At 43.9% G+C, this 23,296-nt stretch overlaps 1 protein-coding gene and 1 pseudogene across 3 annotated transcripts in view; one reads left to right on the top strand and one right to left on the bottom strand.

Moving 5' to 3' along the window:
- The window catches only part of Msrb3 (methionine sulfoxide reductase B3), a 115,733-nt gene that overhangs the window by 50,629 nt on the left and 41,808 nt on the right, over nucleotides 1-23,296 (top strand). For all 3 annotated transcript variants that reach the window (XM_021175168.2, XM_029482658.1, XM_029482659.1), the window contains exon 5: nucleotides 22,875-22,903. In XM_021175168.2, coding sequence (XP_021030827.2) covers nucleotides 22,875-22,903 — 29 coding nt within the window. The remainder of the gene's footprint in view (nucleotides 1-22,874; nucleotides 22,904-23,296) is intronic.
- Nucleotides 12,080-12,641, bottom strand: LOC110303928 (annotated as a pseudogene).

Here is a 23,296-nt window from a genome sequence, read left to right as displayed (position 1 = left end):
TACACACACAGCAGGAGTGGTCATGTGTACACACACAGCAGGGGTGGTCATGTGTATACACAGCAGGGGTGGTCATGTGTACATACACAGCAGGAGTGGTGGTCATGGCTTCTAGGCAGAGACAGAAAAATCCTCTTCCTCCTTCTCCACCCCCTCCTTCCCCTCCTCCTCCTCTCCCTTCTCTTCTTCCTATTTCTCCTCTTCTTCCTCCTCAGTCCTGCTCCTCCTCCTCCCCTTCCTTCTCCTCCTTCCTCCTCCTCCCCTTCCTCCTCCTCTTCCTTCCTCCTCCTCTTCCTCATTCCTCCTCCTCCTCAGTCCTGCTCCTATTCTTTCTTTGGGGTTGAGAAGGAGAAGATGTGTTTGCAGCTGCTACATGGGTGTCACCGAGCTCATGGCTGTGCCCCAGTGCTGTAGTGTACTGCACATTTGCCCTTTGGAACTTACTGGAAAGCTATCCTTTTCAGCATTGGGGAAAGCTGTTGGCAGAAAGGGGCAGTTGACTGCAATATCACCCAAGGGGAGTGTCAGGGAAGCTGCTGGCCGCTCAGTACTGCTGCCCACAGCACACTGAGCACAGTCGCCATTGTGGAAGTTGGGCGCCCCAGAAGAAGGTACACTTTCTGCACCAGCTGAGCTCTTGGAACTTGGGTTTGCTGGAGAGACTTGTGTAGGGAAAGCTGTTTCCTCTACTGGAATCAGGTGGTGGAGACGCTCTGACTGCTGGAGGAGAGCAGCTGTCCAAGTTACAAGAGCTGAACTGGAGAAGCTGGAGAAACTCCTGGGACAGAAGAAGCTCACAGTCCTCCAGTAAAGGAGCCATCTTCCCCTTTTGCCTTCTACTGGCTACCGTGACATGGTGCTGGCTGACCAGGAAAGATGTTGGGAGAACTCATTGGAGCCGACAAGAAATGTGGATTTAGAAACGAGAGGCACTGAATGGAACGCTGGCAGGCAGCTTCATCCTTCTTTCTAGGGATTCCCAATCAAAAACAACTAAGGGTAGCAGCGAGCTCATCGCCTCGCCGTAGGGTTCTCCGGAGGCGCTTCACCTCTTGCTCCGAGTACAGGGTCACGTGAATGAAGTTCGTGGTTTTTGTTAGAAGGATGGGGGTGAGAGATGAGAAGCACACCAGACTAACTATGTTCTGAGGAAAGCGGTAGGGAGACACGGCGAGGTACGGGACCTGGACGTGTCTAAATGCTCGCCCACCCCCCAAACCTTCATTTCTCTTACCTGGGGCAAATGGAGCAATGTACATGCATGTGTATGCATACGCTTCTCTTTAAAACATCGTGTGTGTGTGTGTGTGTGTGTGTGAACATATATGAATGAGAGCACATGCCATTTCTTGCATGTGGAGGTCATCTTCCATCTTCGAGAAAGAGGTGTCTAGTTCTTTGTTGCTATGCTTGCCAGACTAGGTGGCCCACAAGTTTCTGAACTCTCCCTGTCTCCGTCTCCTTTTTCTCAGAAGCACCAACATTACACACTTGCACCATGGCATCTGGCTCTCACATGGGTCCTGGGAATCTGACCCCCAAGTCCTCACATTTGTATAGCATTCACTGTACCTACTGAGATCCCCCCACTGCCTGCCCGTAACCTTCTCTTACTTGACTGACACACAGATATCACAGTTCCTCGCAAAAATGCCTACTTAATCGCTCCCATTTCATTTCTAAACTTGCAAACTCTTTCCTTCTTTCAGCAACACACTGCTCCCTCACAGATTCCCAGCACAAGAGCCTCCTTCAGAACCTGCCTACAAACCACACCTGTGATCTACCCGGTACACAGGTCATGTTCTTTCACATCCACAGAGTTTACTCAGCTAGTTTAGCTCTCTTACGTTCCTCCTGACCTTCAGTCAGTAATTGACTGACAGTTATCCGAACACCTAAAATTTTGTAAATTTATTCCACATCAGATAAACCAGAGAGAGAACTGGCAAAACAGTTCCTTTCAGAAAACACGTTTGATCATTTATGTTGTGCTGTCACTGATACATCGCTCCGTGCTATGGAACAAATAAAATAATGTTACAAAATATTTTTCCCCCCAAGTAGCTATGGTTTGGTTGGCACCATGAGAGAAAATGACAGATGGTTATAAGCAGCACCAGGCTCCAGGATAAAATGCTTTCGTGTGTGGTCAGAGGATAGGGCTATGTCAAGTCGGCAAGGGTTCATGGGACTGAGGGCACAGTTTACTAGGTGGGAGTGAGGAGGAGGAAGGGGGAGGATGATGAGGAGTGGGGGATGAGAAAGAGATAAAGGAGCAAGCTTGACTTTTTCCTTTTGGAGGATTCTGATGGATTATCTTGTGAAAAGAGAAATTAGCGATAAGATCAAAGGTATATCTTTCAAGACAATGGGAGACTGGTCCAATAGGGATGGAGAGATGGGTTCTGTTGCGAACAATGGGAGACGCAGCTGGAGCACTGTAGGACATTAGTGAAGAAAGGGCGTTTAACCCACTCTTATCCTCTAAGCCTCAGCATCCTTCCTCCATCAGATTCTTTGTTCCTTCCAGAGTAAACATGGTCCTTGCATCTATGTTTCTTAGCATGTTCCTTCCATCGCTGCAGTCTCTACTTAGTTCTGGATATTTATGCTTGTGTATGTGCGGGCATGCATGTGTGTGTGTGTGTATGCATGTGTGTGTAGATATATGTGTGCATGTGTGTATATGTATGAATATGTGTGCATGTGTATATGTGTGCATATGTGTATGTGTGTATATATGTGTGCATGTATGTGTATGTGTGTATATGTGTGCATGTGTATATATGTGTGTATGTGTGCATGTGTGTATGTGTATGCATGTGTGTGCACATGTGTGTATGTGTGAGTATCTGTATGTGTGTGTATTTGTGCATATGTGTACCTTCTACTAAGTGAACTTCACAGTGTAAAGAACATGCCTTAGTGATATTTTTCTCTTAGCTCCAGACATGTGATAATCGACTAATTATGATCACATGCATGTCTCATTAGGCGTGCGCAGGTTTTGGAGAAGATTTGAGGAAAGGAATAGCATGAGGAATGTGGGAAGTCAGTCATCACAGTGCATAAAATAGATTTCTGGGAGTAAAATAAAGGATATAGGCTTGCAGTAGAGGCATTGGGAAGTCATGTCCGGACTAGCTGATACACTGCACCATTATCTATGTGAGGTCATCTGTCTGTGACTGACTCTGAAGACCCATGTCACACATCCACTACTTTGTGCATAGTAACTAACCCTCCACGGAACAGCTCAGTGTGTAGACCAGGCTCATTAGCAAGGACAACATTACTAGTAAATGGTAGCTAATGCTTACACAACAGTTTTCATATGCCTGGCATGGTCCTAAGTGCTTCATATGAAAATCATGTCTCTACAGCTGCACATTTCATATAAGAGAACCGAGCGAGGAAAACCCCTGAGAATCACAGTTAGCATGCGAGTGTATGTTAAACTGTAATGCTCAATTTAAAAGGAGTTCTATCATCCGATGCTTTCTGTTTTATTCTAGCCAATCAGGCATGGCTGTTTCAGTCAACGTCACTAGAACTGGCAGAACACACTCGCATCTCAGTTCTCTGTGATCTGCTTTTTTTGGTGCGTGCGGACTGGAGTAGAAAACTGGAGAACATCTCTGTTCAGGGAAAGGCTAGCTCTGTTGTGGCCGATTGCTTGAATGTCCCAGCTCAGAAGACACTTGGAGCCATCCCAGTAAGGCATAACGAATGTGCAGGAGCCAGGAAGCCATCAGCCCCTAGGAGCAGAGCGGGATTTATGGGTAGAACCATAGCAATTGAAGCACATGATTTCCACCTATCGATTTCCAGTCTCATTTTTTTTTTTTAAATCTCAAGTAGCTATATGACATGCTCATCACTTCTTTCAAAATTTCTTGCTGTATTTCTGAGAAGACTGGCATCAATGGGCATGAGCAATTCTAAACGTCTTCTCTGTATCCCCATCTTCATCAAGTCACCACACAGGGACTGGCCAAATGCAGCTCACAGGACATGCAGAATGCCGGCCCAGGTATGTGGCCTCAGATTCGTTCTCCACAAACTGGGACAAGCAAAGCCAAAACAGGATAAAAACTAAACGCACAAACACACCTAGTGTACGCTGGTCATTAAAATAATGCTAAATGTAGGTGGCTTGACTGAGTTTAGGGACGTACACTATCGCAACAGTCTACAAAGGACTGTGAAATGTGACCATGCAGAGCTCATCTAGGTGGGTCTGTCTGTTAACAGCAAATGCTGGTGTGACTGAATCACTGCTTCAAGCCATTGAAGTTGAACTCGCGCATGCGCCATAGCTCAGGCACGCACCCCCTCCCCTGTGCGGCAAAGCTGCGCGCACACTCTATATTTCACGTGACCCCTCCCCTCCATGCTATTTTATTCTAGGCCACCAGAAAATTGGAGCTGTTTTTCAGCTCTTTGAGAACATAAGCTCTTTCATTAAGAGAACTCCAGTCCCATGCCACACACAGCTTACCTCCGATACTCCCTGCACGGTCTTCCATTCAGCACCACAGGAAACTTTCAACATGAACCTTTGCCCTGGACACAGCGATGTGCCTGTGTGGCAGGGAGGATAGGGCGAGTGGTGGGAAGGGAGAGTCCCCCCCCCCCACCCCCGTTGTTCTCTATGAGATCTTGCTTCCTCGACACTGTTAGCAGGGACTTCTGCAGCCACAATAGAATTCTGGGGGCAACGTGAACTTACCTTCAAGACGACTTCTTCGCGGGACTCAAATGGTTCTAATCCCAGAAAAGCGCTAATCGGTCCTGAAGTGTGGTCAACTTTGAAGTTTCAGTAATTGCCTCACCCATTGCTGTAATCTAAATCCCCCCTGCCCCCTATAAAGCTCCACGGTGTAGTGAGACTATTCTGAGACAAAGTAGTTTCTGAGGGGCGGCTTTACATAAACTTTTGTTTAACTGAACAGGCCATACTGGTTTTTGAAGAGGCCATAGATTTGACTTCCTGAATCTCTCCGCCCCTTCTTGTCTCACACACTGTGCCCTGCTGGGGAGGTGTTTGTAGTAGGGGTTATTTATATCTTCGCTTCATTGGAAAGTTTAGGATTAAGACCCCCGATGGGCTGGGAGAAAAATGACTTTCTTGGGCTATTGGGAAGGATAGGGAGGAAAAACCACCACTGATAGGACACCTCAAAACCATTTCGGGCAGGAAGAGCACAGCATTCAGGAGGTGAAGAAAAACTGCGCTTCACAGAACTATAGCGAGACGTCACTGAAGGTGTGGTGACAGAAACGTTAGTATATAGTATAGTTTTCTTTTTAGAAGTTATGTACACATACATACAAAACAAGGCTCGAGACAACAGTATACCCGTGTCAAATGTGTCAAATGCAGGAATTATAGAGACATGCTGTGACATGTAAAGTGGGGTCTGTAAAACTGTAACTTCAACTTGATACGACAAGCTCTAAGCAGCAGGTGAATCTAGAGTTTTCAGAACGAAGTCATACAGTTTGTGTTTTATTCCATTATCAACACTAAAACAGCATGCTTTCTTGTAGGAAGCCCCCAGTGGAGTCCCGAGTATCAAATGTGTGTTGTTGATGTGAACGCAGTCATGACTGTGTTAGACCCATGGGGAAGTGACAGAGCCTCCCCTTGTGTAGCTTAGGGAAATAGCTAATTCTTTCTTCCTGGTCCAAGTGTGGACGTTGATAGCGTGTGCAGAAACTGTCCACCACAGAACCCACCTAGATGGTTCTAAAGACCGTTCATTCCCCTTGAGACTGCTTCTACCTAGATTAGCTAACCCGGTTTCCTTGATCCTGCTGTATACCACAACCCTCGCCTCCTTGTGTATCTGTGTATAATGACTCCACTTCCTTATGTGTGAGTGATAACCCTGCTTCTTGCTCGGCTGTATGCAGGAGCCCTGCCTCTCTGTTCATTCAACTCTGTAGAGTAAAGAAATTGAGCTTCTGGGGTGCCGAGGCTTCTCCACCTAAGAACCCAGACCTCCTGATCATAGCTCCCCCCCCCCGCCCCCCCGCTGCCACAGTCAGGTCAGCAGGGCTGTACAATGACTTGATGTTTCATGGTATAGTATTTGACCCAATGAAACAGCTCATCCAAAATACTTTGTCTCTTATGACAGATTGAAAAAAAAAAAAAACTATTTTAGTGTGGATTCTACATTTCCTGAGTAATGTTCTTAAATAACAATGCAATTTTGGTCATTTCTAAGTCTATCTTCCTAACAAGTCCTTCAACTTGAGAGTAGGCTATGACCTCAGAGCTTTGTAATTCCTGTGGCTGCAGGTGAAGGGCGTTGTTGTTTTGCATATTTAATTAGGTAACTGCTCAGAGGATGGACTTGTAGGTTTCTTGGCTGCAAACTTTCTCAGCTATTCTCTCTTACCACGTTTCCCAAAGTGATTCTTTGAAAGGCAGGTCACACAGCATTTACCCTTACTTGATGCTTACTGTATACACTGCTCCACTGACCCCAGCAAAGGTGAACTCCCACCACAGAAGGGAAGGTGACAGTGCCAGCGCTTGGCATGTCCTTTCAGGAAAACATTGAACGGAGCAGAAAGTCACAAACAAGGACCAGACATTTAGAGCTGTATTAAAAGAAATGTTAAGAACCAGCTTTCATTTTTAAAAAATTATTGTACTCCACATGGAGATCAATATGCTAAACAACAAAAACCAAAAAAAACCAAATCACAAGAGGACCACAACAAACCACACGGGGATAAAATACTGGCCTTCTCTGTGATTCTAGTAGTATGGATAGGAGTGCTGAAGACAGCGACAGACCCTGCGGGACCACCAAGGAAGATGCCTCAAAAGACAAGAGTTTGACCGAATCTCTGACGTGTGCAGTGGAGAGTGTAAAACCAGCCTTTAGGTCACCTTAGATGGCCACTGCATCTCCCCTCTTCCAACCAGCAACAGTCTCTCCCCCATAAAGGGCAAAATTATCTCCAGTTGAAAAGAACTGATCCAGACAATCAACAAAATAAAAGCAATCATGCCACGTTTGTCTTTCTGGGTCTGGCTACCTCCCTCAGTAGGATCTTTCCTAGTTCCACGCTCTTACCCACCAGTTCCCGATTTCACTTTTCTTTACAGCTGAGGAGTGTTCCACGGTGCCATTAGCCATCTGTTAGTTGGAGGCCGTTTAGGTTGTTTCTGTTTCCTGGCTATGTAGGACCAGACATGGCTAAGCAAGCATCTATGGAAAAGGGTGTCTCGTCTTTTGGGCACATGCCAGGGAAAGCCACAGCTGGGTCAAACGGTGGTCCGGGATGTACTTTTAGCGTTTTGAGAATTCCCCACACTGCTTTCTGTACTGGCTGCACTAGTTTGCAATTATGCCAACCGTGAGTGAAAGTTTCCTCTTCCCTACACCCCACCCCCACCCCCATTTTATGTCAGTTGTTTTGTTGATCTTTGCTATTCTGACTAGGGTAAGACGAAATCTCAAAGTTGTTTTGATTTACATTTCTCTAGTTTCTAGGGACGATGGGCCTATTTAAAGACCTTTCTTAGCCATTCCCCCCCCCCTTCTTTTCAGAAGTCTCTGTTCAAGTCCAACATCCAGTTTTCAGATGGGTCATTTATTATTTATTTATTTATCCCATACGTTTTTAATTCTTTATATATTCTGCATAGTAACCACCTGTCAGGTGTATGGTCGGGAAAGACCCTCTCCCATCCTGTGGGCTTCCTCCTCTCCCAGCTGATTGTTTCTGTAGCTGTGTGGAAGCTCTTTGGTATTCTCAAGCAACTCGAGTCCCACTCAGAATGTCCTGCCCTGCACCTGTACTCTGTAGACACCGTTTATGCTTTCTTCTAGCAGCGCCAGGGTTTCGGGTGGCACATTCAGGTCTTTGATCCCTTTGGAGCTAGTTTTTGTGCAAGGTGAAAGACAACGGGTTTAATTTTTTTCATTCTTTTTTTTCTAAAGATTTATGTATTTATTTTTATGCATAGGAGTACACTGTAGCTGTACAGATGGCTGTGAGCCTTGATGTGGTCATTGGGAATTGAATTTTGGAACCCTGCTTGCTCTGGTCAGCCCTGCTTATCCAGTCCCTGCTCACTCTGCCCTAAAGATTTATGTATTATTATACATAAATACACTGTAGCTGGGTTCAGAGGCACCAGAAGAGGGCATCAGATCTCATTACAGATGGCTGTGAGCCACCATGTGGTTGCTGGGATTTGAACTCAGGACCTTCGGAAGAGCAATCAGTGCTCTTACCCGCTGAGCCATCTCGCCAGCCCCCAATTTCTTTCATTCTCGTGCATGTGGACATCCAGTTTTCCCAGCATCTGCTTTTGAAGATGCGTTCTCTTCTCCAGATTATGAGTTTGTTCTCTTGGCAAATGTTGAATGGTTGAAGTTATGTGTTCCCACGCCTGGGTCTTCGATTGTGTTCCACTGGGCTCCATATCTGTTTCTGTGCAGGTACCAGATTGTTTTTTTTTATGACTATGGCTCTGTAATAATGAGTGAGATCTGGAAGGGCAGTCCCATCATCATTGCTATTTTGTTCAGGATTATTTCGGCTATCTGGAGCCATTTGTGGCTGCCTATGAAGTGGATTTTGCAATAGTTTCTTTTCTATTTCTGTTAAGGACAAGATGGATATTATGATTGGGGTTGCACTGAATCTGTAAGTGGCTTTTGATAAAACAGCCATTTTCACAATATTGATGTGATCATTTAACGATCATGGGTTGTCTTTCCATTTTCTAGTGTCTTTCTCTCTATCTCTCCTCCTCTTCAGAGGCTTAAAGTTTTAACTGTAGAGGTCCTCTATTTCCTCAGTTATTCCCCCCTCCCCTCCTGCTTTGTGGCTGTCCTATGGTGTCACCTGTGAGTTGCTTCCCTGTACGTTTGTTAGTGGTGTGCAAGGGCTACCGATTTGTGCAAGTTGATTCTATAGCCTTCTGATAAGCAAAGAGTTGAATTTGTCCATCACTTCTAGGCGTTTCCTAGTAGAATGGGATATTGAATGTGGAGTATTACATTCCCTGCAATAGGGATAGCTTGATTTCTTTCACTATTTGAATCCCTTTAATCCCTTCCTCTCGCTTTATTGCTCCAGCTAGTGTTTAGAGCATTGTATTTAAAAGCATCAGGGACAGTGTTCATCCCTGTTTTGTTCCCGACTTTAGTGGGACTAATACAAGCCTGTCTCCATTTAGCATGGCATTGGCTATGTATATAGCTTTTATTGTGTTCCCTTTTATTGTACGTTCCCTCTAGCCTTACAGGCTCTGGGACTTATCGTTGATACCTGTTGGAGTTTGTGAAAGGCTCTTTTTTTTTTTCTTTCTTTCTTTCTTTTTTCATCTAATGAGATGATCGTGGCCATTTATGTAAGTTAAGCCACACACTGGCTGGTTCTCTGTCAACTTAGGACAAACCAGAGTTCTCTGGAAGGAGGGAACCTCAATTGAGAAGATGCCTCCAGAAAATACAGCTGTAAGGTGTTTTCTTAACTAGTGATTGATGGGGGAGGGCCCAGCCCAGCCCAGCCCATTGTGGGTGGGGCTATTCCTAGACTGGTGGTCCTGGGTCCTCTAAGAAAGCAGGCTGAGTAAGCCAAGGGAAAGCAAGCCAGTAAGCAGCATCCTCCATGGCCTCTGCATCAACTCCTGCCTCCAGGTTCCTGCCCTGTTTGAGTTCCTGTCCTGACTTCCTTCAGTGATGGACTACAGAGTGGCAGTGTAAGCCAGACAAACCCCTTCCTTTCCAACTTGCTTTTTGGTTGTGTGTTTGATCCCAGCTATAGAAACCCTGAGGCCATCACTACACTTCAGGGATGAAGCAAGCTTGATCATGGTGGAAATTGTTTTTGATGTATGTATTCTGTTTGCAATTGTTTTATTGAACATTTTAGAGTTTATGTTCATCAGGGAGATTGGCCCTTGTAGCTTGCTTGCTTTCTTCCACTTCTACTTCCTCTTCCTTCTTCCTCCTTCCTTCTTCTTCCTCCTCCCCGTCTCCCCCTCTTCCTCCTCCTCCTCCTCCTCTTTTGTATCTTCACCCAGTTTTGGGATTAAAGAAGTATTGGCTTTGTGGAAATAGTTTCAGGGTGCTCTTTGTGTTTGTAACTGTTTGAATAGTTCAAGGTAGGTTGCGGATGTTTTATGGAAGTCTGTTAGAATTCTGCTGTGACTCCATCTAGTCCTGGACAGTTTTTTTCAGTATGGGAGGGGTTTTTATTACTATGTCAACCTCCTCACCTATCGTGGGCTTTTTAGTTTTTTGGTCTCTTGGTTCAATGTCAGCAGTTTGTCTGGATTTAGAATTCACCACGTTCTTCCTTTTGGTCAATAGGGCTGTCAATCTGGTTAATCTTCTCAAAGAGCCAGCTATTAAATTCATTGATTCTTTGCATTGTCTTGTGTTTCTATTTAATTGATCTCTGCCTTGATTTTTTTTTTATTATTTCTTGCCATTGACTGGGTCTGTATTTAGTTTATTCCTACTTTTTCCAAATTTTTGAACTGCATCATTAAGTCATTTACTCATGCTAGGTTGTTTTGTTTTGTTTTTCATTTTTTTCTTGATCCAGTCTGGATTGTTTGAATACTTACGGTAGGCTTTGATGCCAGATAAGGGGAAAAGATATACAACTGTCCCATACAAAGAGAGCAATATAAACTGTCACAAAATAGAAACTTTTTAAGACATGTCAGAGATCACCCACTTAGTACCTTTTGTCTAAAAAACAGTAACAAATCCTTTCTGGAGCAGCCATGTCATCTCCTAAGGAGAGGTCTTTACAACCAACCACCCTGTCAGCCACAGCTCACTTGTGTGCAGCTGCAGAGACAGGTGCAGAGAGGACTAGGGGATTAGAGCTGTTCTCCCCATAGCGGCTGCTTTCAGTGTGTACCAGATCTTTCGTTGTGTTGTGTTTTCATTTCAATTTACTTCTGGGAAATTTTTATTTCTTGACTTCTTCTTGGTCTCATTCATCATTCAGTAATGAGTTGTTTCATCCTGAGATTTGTTAGTTGTTAAAGTTTTATTGCATTGTGGTCAGATAGGGTACAAGGAGTTATTTAATCTTTTCACGTTTGCGTAAAGATTTGTCTTATGTCCAGGGGTGCAGTCTTTTTTGTTTGTTTGTTTGTTTGTTTGTTTGTTTGTTTTAAAGAGAAGCTCCTGTGTGCTGCTTAGTAGAATGCACGCTCTTTGGTGTTTAGGTAGAATATTCTGTAGGTGTCGGCTAAGTTCATTTGATTTATGATGACACTTGTTTCTATTGCTGTTTATTAACCAGATGGTCTGTCTATTGATGTTGATCTGTTTCTTTGTATCCAATAGGACATCATTTTTAAAAATTTAGTGCCTTGAGTTTGGTGCATATATATATAGTATGTGTGTGAATATACATATACATACATATGTTTGTTTGCTGGATATAATATACATGTGTATGTGTATATATGTACACACACACATATGTATATATACACATATAGAGAATAGCAATGTCTACTTGGTTAACTATTCCCTTCATTCAAATGAAGTGTCTCCCTAGTCTTTTCTGATTAGTTTTAGTTTGAAGTCTATTTTGTCAGATATTAGAACAGTGACACTTTTCTTCTTCCTGGCCCCATGTTCCATCTGATTGGAGTACTTTTGTTCAGCCTTTTACTTGAAGGCAGTGCCCATCTTTAAAGCTCATATCTGCTTTTTGCAGAGAACAGGTGGATGGATTTTTCTTGATCCATTCAGTCAGCTTGGGTCTTTTGAATGGGAAGTTGAGGCCACTGGTATTTAAAGTCTTTATTGAAATGTAGTCATTGCATTGTTGATTTTTGGTGTTGTCTGTGTTCCCAATGGTATTTTGTGTTTTAATAATGATGGCTTCTTATTTTCTTCCACAGTCTCTCTTCTATGCTCACTCCTCTATTCAGCCCTGAGATACTGCTTCCTGTATTTTCTTTAGGTTTGTTTGCTGGATATAATTTTTTAGGTTGTTATAATGGGGAAAGTTTTTTCTTTCTCCTTCAATTATTGTGGGTAGTTTTTTTGTTTGTTTGTTTGTTTTTCTTTAAAGTTTATTCAACACAACATAAACTCCAACTTCACTGAGGTGGCTGACCACGTCCACGACCAAAGTCGCCTCTAAACTGGAACTCAGTTGCTGAGCCAGCCCCAGCCTCAGCTTTCTTGTCAGCTCCAGGGGGCACAGTGCTCCTTCTGTAGGTGTCTCTATCAGCCTCCCCTCTTGTGAATCTTGCAGGCTGCTCACCCTCTGGATCTTTGGGCCAAGGCCTGCCAGTCTCCGGACGGCTGCGGCGCAGGGTGGTGGGCACGATCGATCTCCGGGGTAGGAGCAGGTAGTCTAGGAGATACTGGATGCCCTCGTTAGTAAGGTACCAGTAGAAATGTCTCCAAGCAAACTGCTCCTTCACGTAGCCTCGAGACTTGAGAGACTGCATGGCCTTCATTACATGGAAGGTTGGGCACATGTTTGTCTGCCAGCTCAGGGTGCTTAGGCATGTGGACATCCTTTTTGGCGACCATCACGCTCTCCTTAAAAAGGAGTTTGTAGATGGCAATCTGATTCTTCTTAGGCATCAACATCACGGAGGCTGCAAGGTCCGAGGTGGAGGCTGGAAAGGAAGCTATTGTGGGTAGTTTTGCTGGGTATATTATTCCAAGCTGGCTGTCATAGCCCTTTAGGGCTTGGAATACATTGCTCCAGGCCGTTCTGGGTTTCAACATTTCCATTTAGTAGTCAGCTGTTATTTTGATATCTATCTATCTCTCTATCTCTACATATAATTTATGTGTTTTTTCTCTTGCAGCTTTCAATACACTTTCTTTGTGATGTATACTTATTGTTTTAACTATTAAATGCCATGGGAATTTTCTCTTCTGTTCTTTTCTATCTGCTGTTCTGTTTTTCTTATGTCTATTCTATATGAATGTATCTTTCCTTAGTTTGGGGAAGTTTTCTTCTTTGATCTTGTTAGATATCTGATGTATGCCATTGACTTTGGGTTCTTCATTCTCATATATACCTATAGCTTGAAAATTTGCTTTTTCCATGATGTCCCCCATTTCCGTATGTTCCTTCCCTTTGTGTGTGTGTGTGTTTATGTATGTTTATGTGTATGTGTGTGTGTGTGTATGTGCCTGAGGTCAACTTCAGGTGTCATTCTTCAGGTACCATCTATCTTATTTTATGAGATAGGGACTGGCTTGGATTCCCCTTGTCTCACACTATGCTTTTTAGACAGTAGGCCCAAGAGATCTGTCTGTCTCCATTTGCCCAGTGCTTCTGTTACAAGTCTGCAGCACCATGCCCAGCTAATTTCTCTGGTCTCTAGGGAAAAAACTCAGGCTTCTGCGCTTGCAGGGCAGACATGTTACTGACTGAGCTATCTCTCTAGCCCTTGTTTGTCTGTCTGTTTTAGTTTTTAAAATCATCTCCTGGCTGAATTTCTTACTCCTATTCATATCATGAATTGATTTTATAAGTTTTGCTGAACTGTCTCATGGTGTTTTGAATTTTTTGCTGGGTTTCCTTATGATCATTATTCTGAATAGATGTTTTGCCCTTTGGAGTCTGTTCCCGCAGAGCTGAGTTCTTTTAAAGGCACAGACGTCTCTCCTGTCAGTGGCCAGGGGGAGGACAAGCTACTCAAACTTTAGTCTTACTTCTCTTCTCTTGGCCTCTCTTTTAGCCACTATTTCAAAATGTTCTCCTTCCTTGGGACTGTGTCCTGTCTCCTCATGGCACTCCTGAGTTCTGTTCTCAGAAACCCAGGGGCAGCAGGTGAAGGAGGAAGCACCATCTCGAGAAGATTTGTATTCATTTTTTAAAATGCTGATTTCATGAAACTGTTGATCATGCTCGAACAGACTAGATTTTAAAACAACAGTTGAGAAGTTACCATGTGAGAAACGGTATACTCATACCTTAAAAATAATATCCTATTCTTTAATAACAAAACCCAAAGGCTACGCAGGCTGTGTAGTTCAGGAAACATTGGGAGTAGGACCAAGCTTGGGTCAGACAGCCCCCAGGCCCTCTCTCCTCAGCTCCTTTAATACAATGTTGCCCTACATTTTGACTGATTAATCCTTTTGCTTAGCAAGTCACCATCTGGCAGCTCTGGCAGCAGCGTTAATTGATGCTAATTTTTCTGATGATGGCCAAGTGGCTATATTTGGATGTTAAAGCAAAGAAAGCTGTGACTAAGGTGTAAAGCAGTGAGGAGAGGTCCGCAATTTCCCCCACCCTACTGAGGCAGCTGACTGACACGCTGTTTGTGAGGAAAAGATACTGCCCACCTTACAAGGACTTTGGAGATGAAGTGAACAATGTCTTAGGAATAGAAAAAGGTTGCGATGATCATGGCCTGTTTACATTAAAGCACTGCGAAGGACTAATCCCATATTAGCTGTGGCGGTGGCCTCGGTGAAAGGGGAGGCCCTGTGCTTGGAGCAAAGGCCTGGGATGAGTCAAGAGCTGCTTCGGAACAGTGGGAGGTTTTCCCTGTTCACTGAGCCGCTAATTTCACGGTCAGGTTGATGATGAAGAGCAGTCACTTGCTGTAGGGGACAAGTGAGAGGGAGGTGGGTTTGCTTGTCCAAAACTGAGAGAATCTAGATAAAGCCAGGGAGTAATAAACCATGCTCTTTCAGAAACTGGCCAACCTGTATTCAAGGTACTCTATGGTTTGGCACAAGACATGCATTTGGAAGTTAGTGGGTGCAGTGGCCAATTCAGAAAGAGCCCAACTGATCCCTAGGACACTTTAAACCATGGCTCATTGAAGAGGTGATAGAGCTCGAGGAGCGTGGTCGTGGGCCCCTTTGCTGAGTTTCATACAGCAATTTGCAAACCTAGAATCCCTAGCGAGCTGCAGATTCTATACCGCACCCTGGCAGAGGTCTTACTTATGGAGGTGGTTGTAGATCCCAGAACCTGCTCTGTGTTCTGAAAAGTGCCTCTCTATTTTCTTTCTGGGTGTGGTCACCCATCAGTGGGAATGAGTTCTGAGGAGATCTGGCTTAAATGGTATCAGCAGCAATTTAACACATGCTGTGAAAGTGCTCATGGAGAGACGAGACTAGCTATCAGCTGCCTGTGAAACTGGCGCAAAAGCTCTCACTAATGATGAATTTGATGTTTAACACCTTGAATGAGAGGGAAAATAATGAATGCAGTTTTGAAAGTCTGATAAACTTAAAGTTATAACCAAGAATATAAATGTATTTGTGTGTGTGCGTGTGTGTATATATAAAATATACATATATACATATATTCATTCATAACAGTGTTCTTGCAAATGTCTTCTCTTGAATATTTGTGCCATTATAATATTTTTGTACAATTCTAGGCAGATGAAATATGAATCAGTCTGTTATTTGAAAACCATATTTTGAGGCTAGCATTTTTGGAATCATTGACCCACGAGATGCCAGGGTAGACAAGGGTGCATAGGGTTAGAACAAAGGCCAGTGCTAGAGGAACTGGGAAACACAGAGAAAGCTGGGAAACACAGTGGAGATGCAGAAGACTAGGGGCAACTTACTTGGTTTGTCAGTATTAGAGAAACACTTCAGAAGAAGGGGGCTTCCAAAGTCAGGTGGCAAAGGGGTTGGAGTATGATCTAAGTTTCAAGCCGTAAACACGAAGTGGAGATGCTGTGAAGGACTAGCTCAGAAAACACAGCAGTTATGACTGGGTCAGGAGGGTCAGGGTGGGAATGGCTAAAAACCCATCCCCTGCAGAGGCAGGGAAGGCAGGCTCAAGGGAAGGCAGGCTCAAGGGAAGGCAGGCTCAAGGGAAGGCAGGCTCAAGGGAAGGCAGGCTCAAGGGAAGGCAGGCTCAAGGGAAGGCCTTACAGAGGGATATAGAAGGTGCTAAAAATGAGGGAAGGAGAACGGAAGACCACAGAATAAGGACTGAAGACTGGTTTTTCTTCTGGGAGTAGGATCTTCTTAGGTGAGTAGTTGTCCACGCCCAAGCTGAGTTTCAGGATGTTTTAGTTTTCGATATCATCTTGTTTCCCTGCTGGATAGAAATGTTGCCATAAAGTAGCACTTGGGACCCAGTGGCTCCTACTCTGTTGCCAATGTGTCCATTGCTTCATACAGCAGAGAATGAATAGACAGCGACATCAAGCCAGCTAGCTGTCTGCTTCACCGAGCCCGTATTTCATGACCACGGAGTAGCTGGAAGGGGGCTCCTTCCTTGTGCTGCTCCTATCTTGAGCTAGCTTACTTGTATCAAACCAGAAACAAAATACACTCTTCAAAATTCATGGATGGATTTGGTTTTCAGTGGCATCTAGTCCTAAGGTTTCTGCTGTAAGGAAAATTGGCATTATACTGCTAGGGATTTGCAGGATTTTACTTGCATGCATGTAGTTAAGTGTATAGTGTTAATGGCAGCCGCATGACTCGTAGTCCGAATAACCATAAATTAACTCTCCCACCTTTGGAGTGCCTTCTTTGAGAACGTTCTGAAAGACCACCCAGAATGTGGAATTTGTGTAGACTATAAAGACTCACTCAAGTTGAGACACCATACACCACTGACTGACCAATTATACCTGTCTCCGTCAGTACCAGCTACCGTTTGCTCTTCCAGGAGGTTCAAGTTATCGATCTTAAACTGTAAAGGGCTTTTATGACTTGAATTATGGTGACTTTATGGAAGACCTCCTCTTTCAAACGGAGTGCTTCGTACATAGTAAGCACGCCATAAATGCTCTCAACTATGACTTCATGTGTGTTTTGACCTTCCTATGAACTTCTCTGCCTGGTTTCCAGATTGGCAGGGAGGCTTCTGGAATTGTGTCCTTCATATGCGTTTTGCTCAGGGCTTTGATGAAGTATAACTTTATGGACTTCATGAGACTTGTCTTTTTACTGATAAGTCATTCTATGAGGTTTGCTGACCAGTCCAAGTCTGCAATCTGGGGTGTTACTGTTTGATTCGTGCTCTCAGAGACTTTAGTTATACAATAAAACCGTAGTTTTAATACATTCACTAAGATATATATCTCCTCTCTATATAACTTGATATATATGTATATAACTTGATATATATGTACATGTGTACACATATATACACACATACACACAAATATGTATATATATATATATTTATATATATAATTCCCCAGGGACCAGGTCCTTTTCCAACAGATTTCTACTTGCTTGCTGTTTGTTTCAGTTCTTCCCCCAAAGATAACTTTATGGAAAAAATACTTTCCATGTGAAATTTCACACTGTTCGAGGGGATCTTCTTTATTTTCCCATTGGGCAAAACCATTACTTTGAAAGTTAGTAATATAAACAAGCTGAAATACTTAGAAAGGTAAGACACTTTGCAATTGTTAACCAGAGAGGTCTTTTTCACGTTGGAGGAATGCCGGTTAGGTTCCAAGAGCTCAGGCTTTCTTGGAGAACTTGAAAGCATGCATTTTCTCAAGCTCTATCTGCTTTTCAGGAGCTGGAGAACCTTATGTCTTCTGGGGCCATTGACACAGGCCTTTGGAACCGGTGGTGCCGTGCTAGCCTGGGTCTTCGAAGGATGGTGGTAAAACATCCCCTCTCTTCCCTTCACTCCCAGAACAACCACCAATAAAGAAGGTGCTCTCTAGGCATGTCTAGAGGCCAGGCTTAGGGAGACATTTTATTTGAAAAGAGATCCCAAGGGCTCAACTTTTACAGAGCCAACCAGGAATGTTTCCCTGGGTTCAGCCTAGGGAGAGTCCTGCAGCAGTGGGTCAGGAGCGCCGTTAACATCTTGAGTTGGCACCAGGACTTGGTATCATGTACAACACGGCACTGGCTTTGCAGGCATCTAGAATCCAGCATTAGGATCCTGGGACCTTGTGTGGTTACAGAACGTCTATGGGTCTGCACAGTGTGAAGCAAGGTTGAATTCTCTCTGTGGGACACCTGAGCAGGCTTGGTGATGCTGTGAGGATAAAGCTCAAGTTGCATTGGAGATCCGAGGATGTTGGAGATGCCAAGGATGTGTAGAGTTTGCCAAGGAAAGCTGCAGGCTCACCAGACAGGCCATGTGTGTTGCAAATGGCAGAGTTGAAGGGACAAGTCTGCCCAAACCTCCTGGCGCTCAAATGATGTCACCAAAAGCCCTAGGTGCTGAGCCTGGAGCTGCAGAGTTTAGCTTTTGTCCCTACTGAGTTTCATCTTCTTTTGGTCCAGTGTTTCTCACCATACCCGACTCCTCCCTTTTATGAATGGGAATGCTCTGCTGGATATTAGAAGTTTGTAGCTTTAAATATTAGTATTTTACAGGGACTCACAGCTCTTTGCCTGTAGTTTCAAAGAAGTCAATGGACTTTGGGGCCCTAAATAATGTTTGGACTGTTAAAGCCAGAAAAGTTGGACTGGATACATTTTGCATTACGGGACAGCCTTCAGGGATTGGAACAGAACGTTGTGGTTTAAATATAAAATGTCCTTCATGGGCTCCCATGTCTCCTTCATGGGCTCTCGGTCTGTAGTGGATAGTGTGGTTTGAGGACCTTGTGCGACTGTGAGAGGCAGGGCGTTTGCGACTACTGTAGACTGCTGGGGATAGGCTAATGCCAAGTATCAGCTCGGATTATCTTCCTGATCTGCTAAGATGTGAAGAGTCACATCGAAAGCTCCCACTGATATGAACAACGTGGCCTGAGCCTCCATTGTGGACTTAGCTCCCAAAGAGTGCGCTGAAATAACCGTTTCCTCCCTTGGGCTGCCTCTGTCAGGTATTTGTTAGAAATGAGAAAACCCAACCACATGGAGTCGTTCTTACTTTCTATCTGCTTTAAAGCTCCATTTTTTTCCCCCAGTTATTTTCATTGCTGTTCTTTTGCTTGTTTGTTTTTCCTGTACCTTTTCACAATGCACACATGTAAGATCTTATCCAGACCATCCATAGTGTGTGTGTGTGTGTGTGTGTGTATACACACATATATAATGCTGTTCTTATTTAGCTGAAACATTGCCGATTGAGCTTGTTGTCATAGGTCAATTCTATGCTACATTATTACATAAAAACTTTTATTTGGCTTTTAATAAATACCAGAGCCTCGTTGAGGCTCTTTTAGGGTCTTCTTAGTCTACACAAAAGCTCTTAGAACTAAGTTTCTTATCCCCATCCTATGGGCAGCAAAGCAGCCCTGGAGAGGTCATGCACGTGCCCAGTCCTTGGAGTCGCAAGGCACTGTGGCAGCTCCGAGCCAGCATCTTCATACAGAGACCTTGAAGGCAGGAAAGCACAGGTCTGAGAAGGGCCTTCCGTCCGACAACCTCTCCAAGAACAATCACCAACAGGTTTTACCTCCCAGGACTCAGCTGGGCCAAGGGCTTAGCCTTGAACCGGTTTCTGATGCTCTCGCACAGAAGTCATTGCTCGAGTGGGCTTGTCTTGGCACCTTCTGGAAACTGCAGTTTTGCTACTGAGGGAAGGAGAGACTAGTCAGGTAGGCGATGAGTGGCGGCTGCTGCTATTGTTGAGCTTGGGTCTCAGTGGAAAAAGGTGTGCATATGTGTGAAAAGCATCACGGGGAGCTTACTAGTATGCACAGTTAATGTGTAATTAATACGTACTTAATGAGACCACCAGGAGACAATATAAGAAAACCTCATTTAAACAAATGTGTTGTAGAATTACAACCCTGACGAGTGTCACACACAGGAGGGTGTCACGGTGTTACGGAGCAGAGATTTAGCCTAGTCTGGTCATTCTTCCTTCAGAAAAGTTTGAAGCTAATAGGTGCAGGACATTTCTGAGGTTAGGTGACAGGGAGATGGGGCACATCCCATAGAGGAAGCGGACTGTGCTCACGTTCCCGGAGAAGACACACTCCTCATTTACTGTTCTGTCCGAGAAAGGCCTTTGCCTGGGGGTAGGAAGAAATTCTGAGACTAGGAAGGGTGGCCCTCAAAGATTATAATTTCTGAACATTTTCTTCCCCTTCCCCACCCTGGTCAGCTATTCTGCATTGTCAGGGTTTCAAGTAGCTCAGGGTGGCCTAGAACTTACTATATGGCTGAGGAAGGCTCTCCCTTCCTGACCCTCCTGCTTCAGCCTCCCAAGTTCCGTGCCACCACAACCGGCTCACATACTCTTAGGTCTCTATCCAGGCCTTACTGCACGCCAGGCAGGGATGCTACCAACAAAGCTACACCGTCAGCCTCAAGCCTTTTTACTCTGATATACATAGAATGTTTGATGTAAATAGAAAATGTCAATGTCTTTTACTTTCTCCACAACCCTAACCAGTGACTAAGTCTGCCCTCTCCCCAAAACCTTCAATTGCACTGGAAAAAGAATGTATATGTTACAGACTTAAATTATTTAAAAAAATGTAAATGATGATTGGATTTTTTAGTGTCAACTCAGTCTGGTTAAAAATGCACAAGGTCTTTGTTTTCACTTCGAAACATTAGTAAATTTTAGTGCGAGCCTGGCTGAGACTTGGCCATGGATGTAGTGTGTCCACCAAAAGTTCACGAGCTGGAACATTGGTCCCCAGTGTGATGGTGTTCAGGTGCTGGGTCTTTAAGAGGTGGGGCCAGGAGCAAGATAATTAGGTCACATGGTCACAACGAGCCACCAGAGAGGTGCTGAACAGTGCAGGGGCATTATCTCGCCCACGCCGCTCTGCACCTATTTAAAACTTTGCAAAAATAAAAAGGGATTAAGGTATGTCGGCAAGCAGTTACAGCTGGCACCAGACGACTCCCCTTGGTGCTTACCAACGGAGCCGAATGAATAATTCTGCCCTCCAATGCATGAGTCTGTAGTATCGGGGATAGAGTGGGTATGCTTCCGGACACCCTGAGCTTATCCATTCCGTGGCGTTCTTCATGTTTTCTCGTATTCCAGCATCTCATAGAGCTACCACAAGAATGAAGCCTGCCAGGAGTAGGCTCGCCATGGATCGAGTGCTCATGACCTTCTACCGCCCTCATCTATATTACTACCCATTCCCGCCTGTATTTTACTCACTTCCTCAAAAGAGTGTCCGTGAACAGAGCTTATCCTAACAGATGCCACAATGCACTATGACAGCACAGCACAAAATCTGCACAGCAGATTTTGGCGTCTTTGGCCGTGTGAATGAGTGCAATCTCACAGAAGTTTCAACGACTGAGTTTCCCTAACTGCACATCTGACCGTATTAATTTTAAGTTCATGCTTTCATTCTTCACAATGTATTTTTTTTAAATATTTAATACTAGGTCTGAAGATTCTGAAGATGTTTTCTGCTTTTTAATCGATGCCCAGGGCAACAATTTGTTTGTGAACATATTTTACGTCCATTTTGTGGGTATATCCTATCTCAAAACATTTATTTTATTAAGACCATTGTCACTGTGGTTTCCCTTGACTGGCATCTAAGCACACACACAAGGCATGTTAGGATGCTGTGGCTACAAAGGTTACCAAGGCATGGCTGAGGTCTAGCGGGGAGGTAGGTAAGGAAGGGACAGCTTTGAGCTGTCAGAGTGGTGATGTCAGTCATAAAGCCGGGCTTCCCAGAATCGTAGATTGCAGAGAGTGAAATGAATTTGCATTGGGAGTGGGAGGGGGCATAGAAGAGGAGGACAGACATGAGGACTGGATTTGGGGAGGGTGTTGGGTCTGTGTGCGTTCTTAGAGGTAGTTGCTGCAAATGTGATTGGTTGGACCGGAGGCAGAGCTAAATGGCTGAGTGTTTGCCTAGCATGTGTGAGCCCCTAGGTTCAATTCCATGCATCATACATACATACTTATACATACTTATACATACTTATACATACTTATACATACTTATACATACACACACACATATACTTATATATAGTATGTAAATGGAAAAATGTTGATTTTGTTCAAAAATAAGGTGAGCTTTGGGGAGACTGGAGAATGCGGACCTTTGTGGCCACAGAAGGCTCTTATTTTCTCACTTGTGCTTTGATGCCTTCGCTCAGAGCTCATTTAGGCGAGGAGAGCCACGGCATCCTATGCGCTCTGGCATAATTTCAAAGGACTCCCCCTTTTCCCAGTGAGTTAACTGCATTTCCACAGAGGGGAAAATCTTCTCTGTCAATGTAACATCCCTAACAGGACTCCCGCTGCTCAGTCCTTGTATCTTGCTGCGGCAGCTGTGAACATATATACCGTCGCCTGTGAATGTGTGATATAAATCCGACTGAGCATGCCCACTAATTGGGCCGAGCGCTTGGTATAGACAATGCTGTCTTATAGTGGCCCGTGTGGAGAGGCCCAGTCACAGGGTTAATTCTGCTTGAAAGCATCTCAGCAGCATCTTGAGAGTAATTACCCAACAGCAGTTTCCCACAGCCAGACCAAGGGCTTCAAAGGCTTCTGAGCCTACAGTCAGTATTCACCTATATCTGAAACATAAGGTTCCCACAAGGACTCTGTTCTCTCTTCCTCCCTATTAAGTGTATGGGGTTACTAAGTTCATGTGCTGCGTGCTAAGAACCTGCTGGAAAATTACTTGGTGTTGAGTAATTGGAAATCTTTGATAATAACTATGGACTGGATTTGTTTATCGCTCCATAATACAATTGAAGTAAGTTTATCTGTAAAGAAAGATTAGAAATTTTGGACAATAAAATCCCTTCTATGAAAAACAAACTTGGAAAGTTATTTTTTTTTCTTGCTATGGGACCTGAATTTTTATATTCGTTCAATTGAAATGGTTGAAATAAATATATATGTTTACATGTAAGGGGATGATTTCCTCCTTTGACCATTATGTAGAAATCTATAGTTACTACACTTCCCATCCCAAATCTTTTTATAATTTTTACATTAATTTCCTTTTTCTTTTTTCTTTGCAGGTCAGAAACCAAATTTGACTCTGGTTCAGGTATGTTTACACCAATAATGTTATTCTGAGTATATATATATTTTACATTATGCTTTGAAAAATAATTTAGTACATCAAGAACCATTTTGATTTAAAACAGACTGAGCGATCTCTTTTCAAAACGTGAGCCCCACCTCAGAGCAGGACTACAGGATATAGGCTGCTTCAGACCATAATTTGAGATGTTCATTTTAGGAACTTTAATAATTTTAAAAAAGTATTAATTGCCCTCTAACTGCAGAGAGTTCCCTTTTAAAAACAGGGCTGTCTGTTGCACACTTTCACTGTTCAAAACAGAATATCACTTTGTAAATAGACAAAGCATCTTACGTGTTTGAATGCTTGAAGAGTGTCTGTAAGTGATTTGGGGCAGGGGCTGGGGGGAGATACATT

Source organism: Mus caroli, chromosome 10 (genome assembly GCF_900094665.2).
Source record: "Mus caroli chromosome 10, CAROLI_EIJ_v1.1, whole genome shotgun sequence".
NCBI classification, from domain to species: domain Eukaryota; kingdom Metazoa; phylum Chordata; class Mammalia; order Rodentia; family Muridae; genus Mus; species Mus caroli.
Note: the sequence above shows the minus strand (reverse complement) of the source record. Positions and strands in the feature narration are given on the sequence as shown.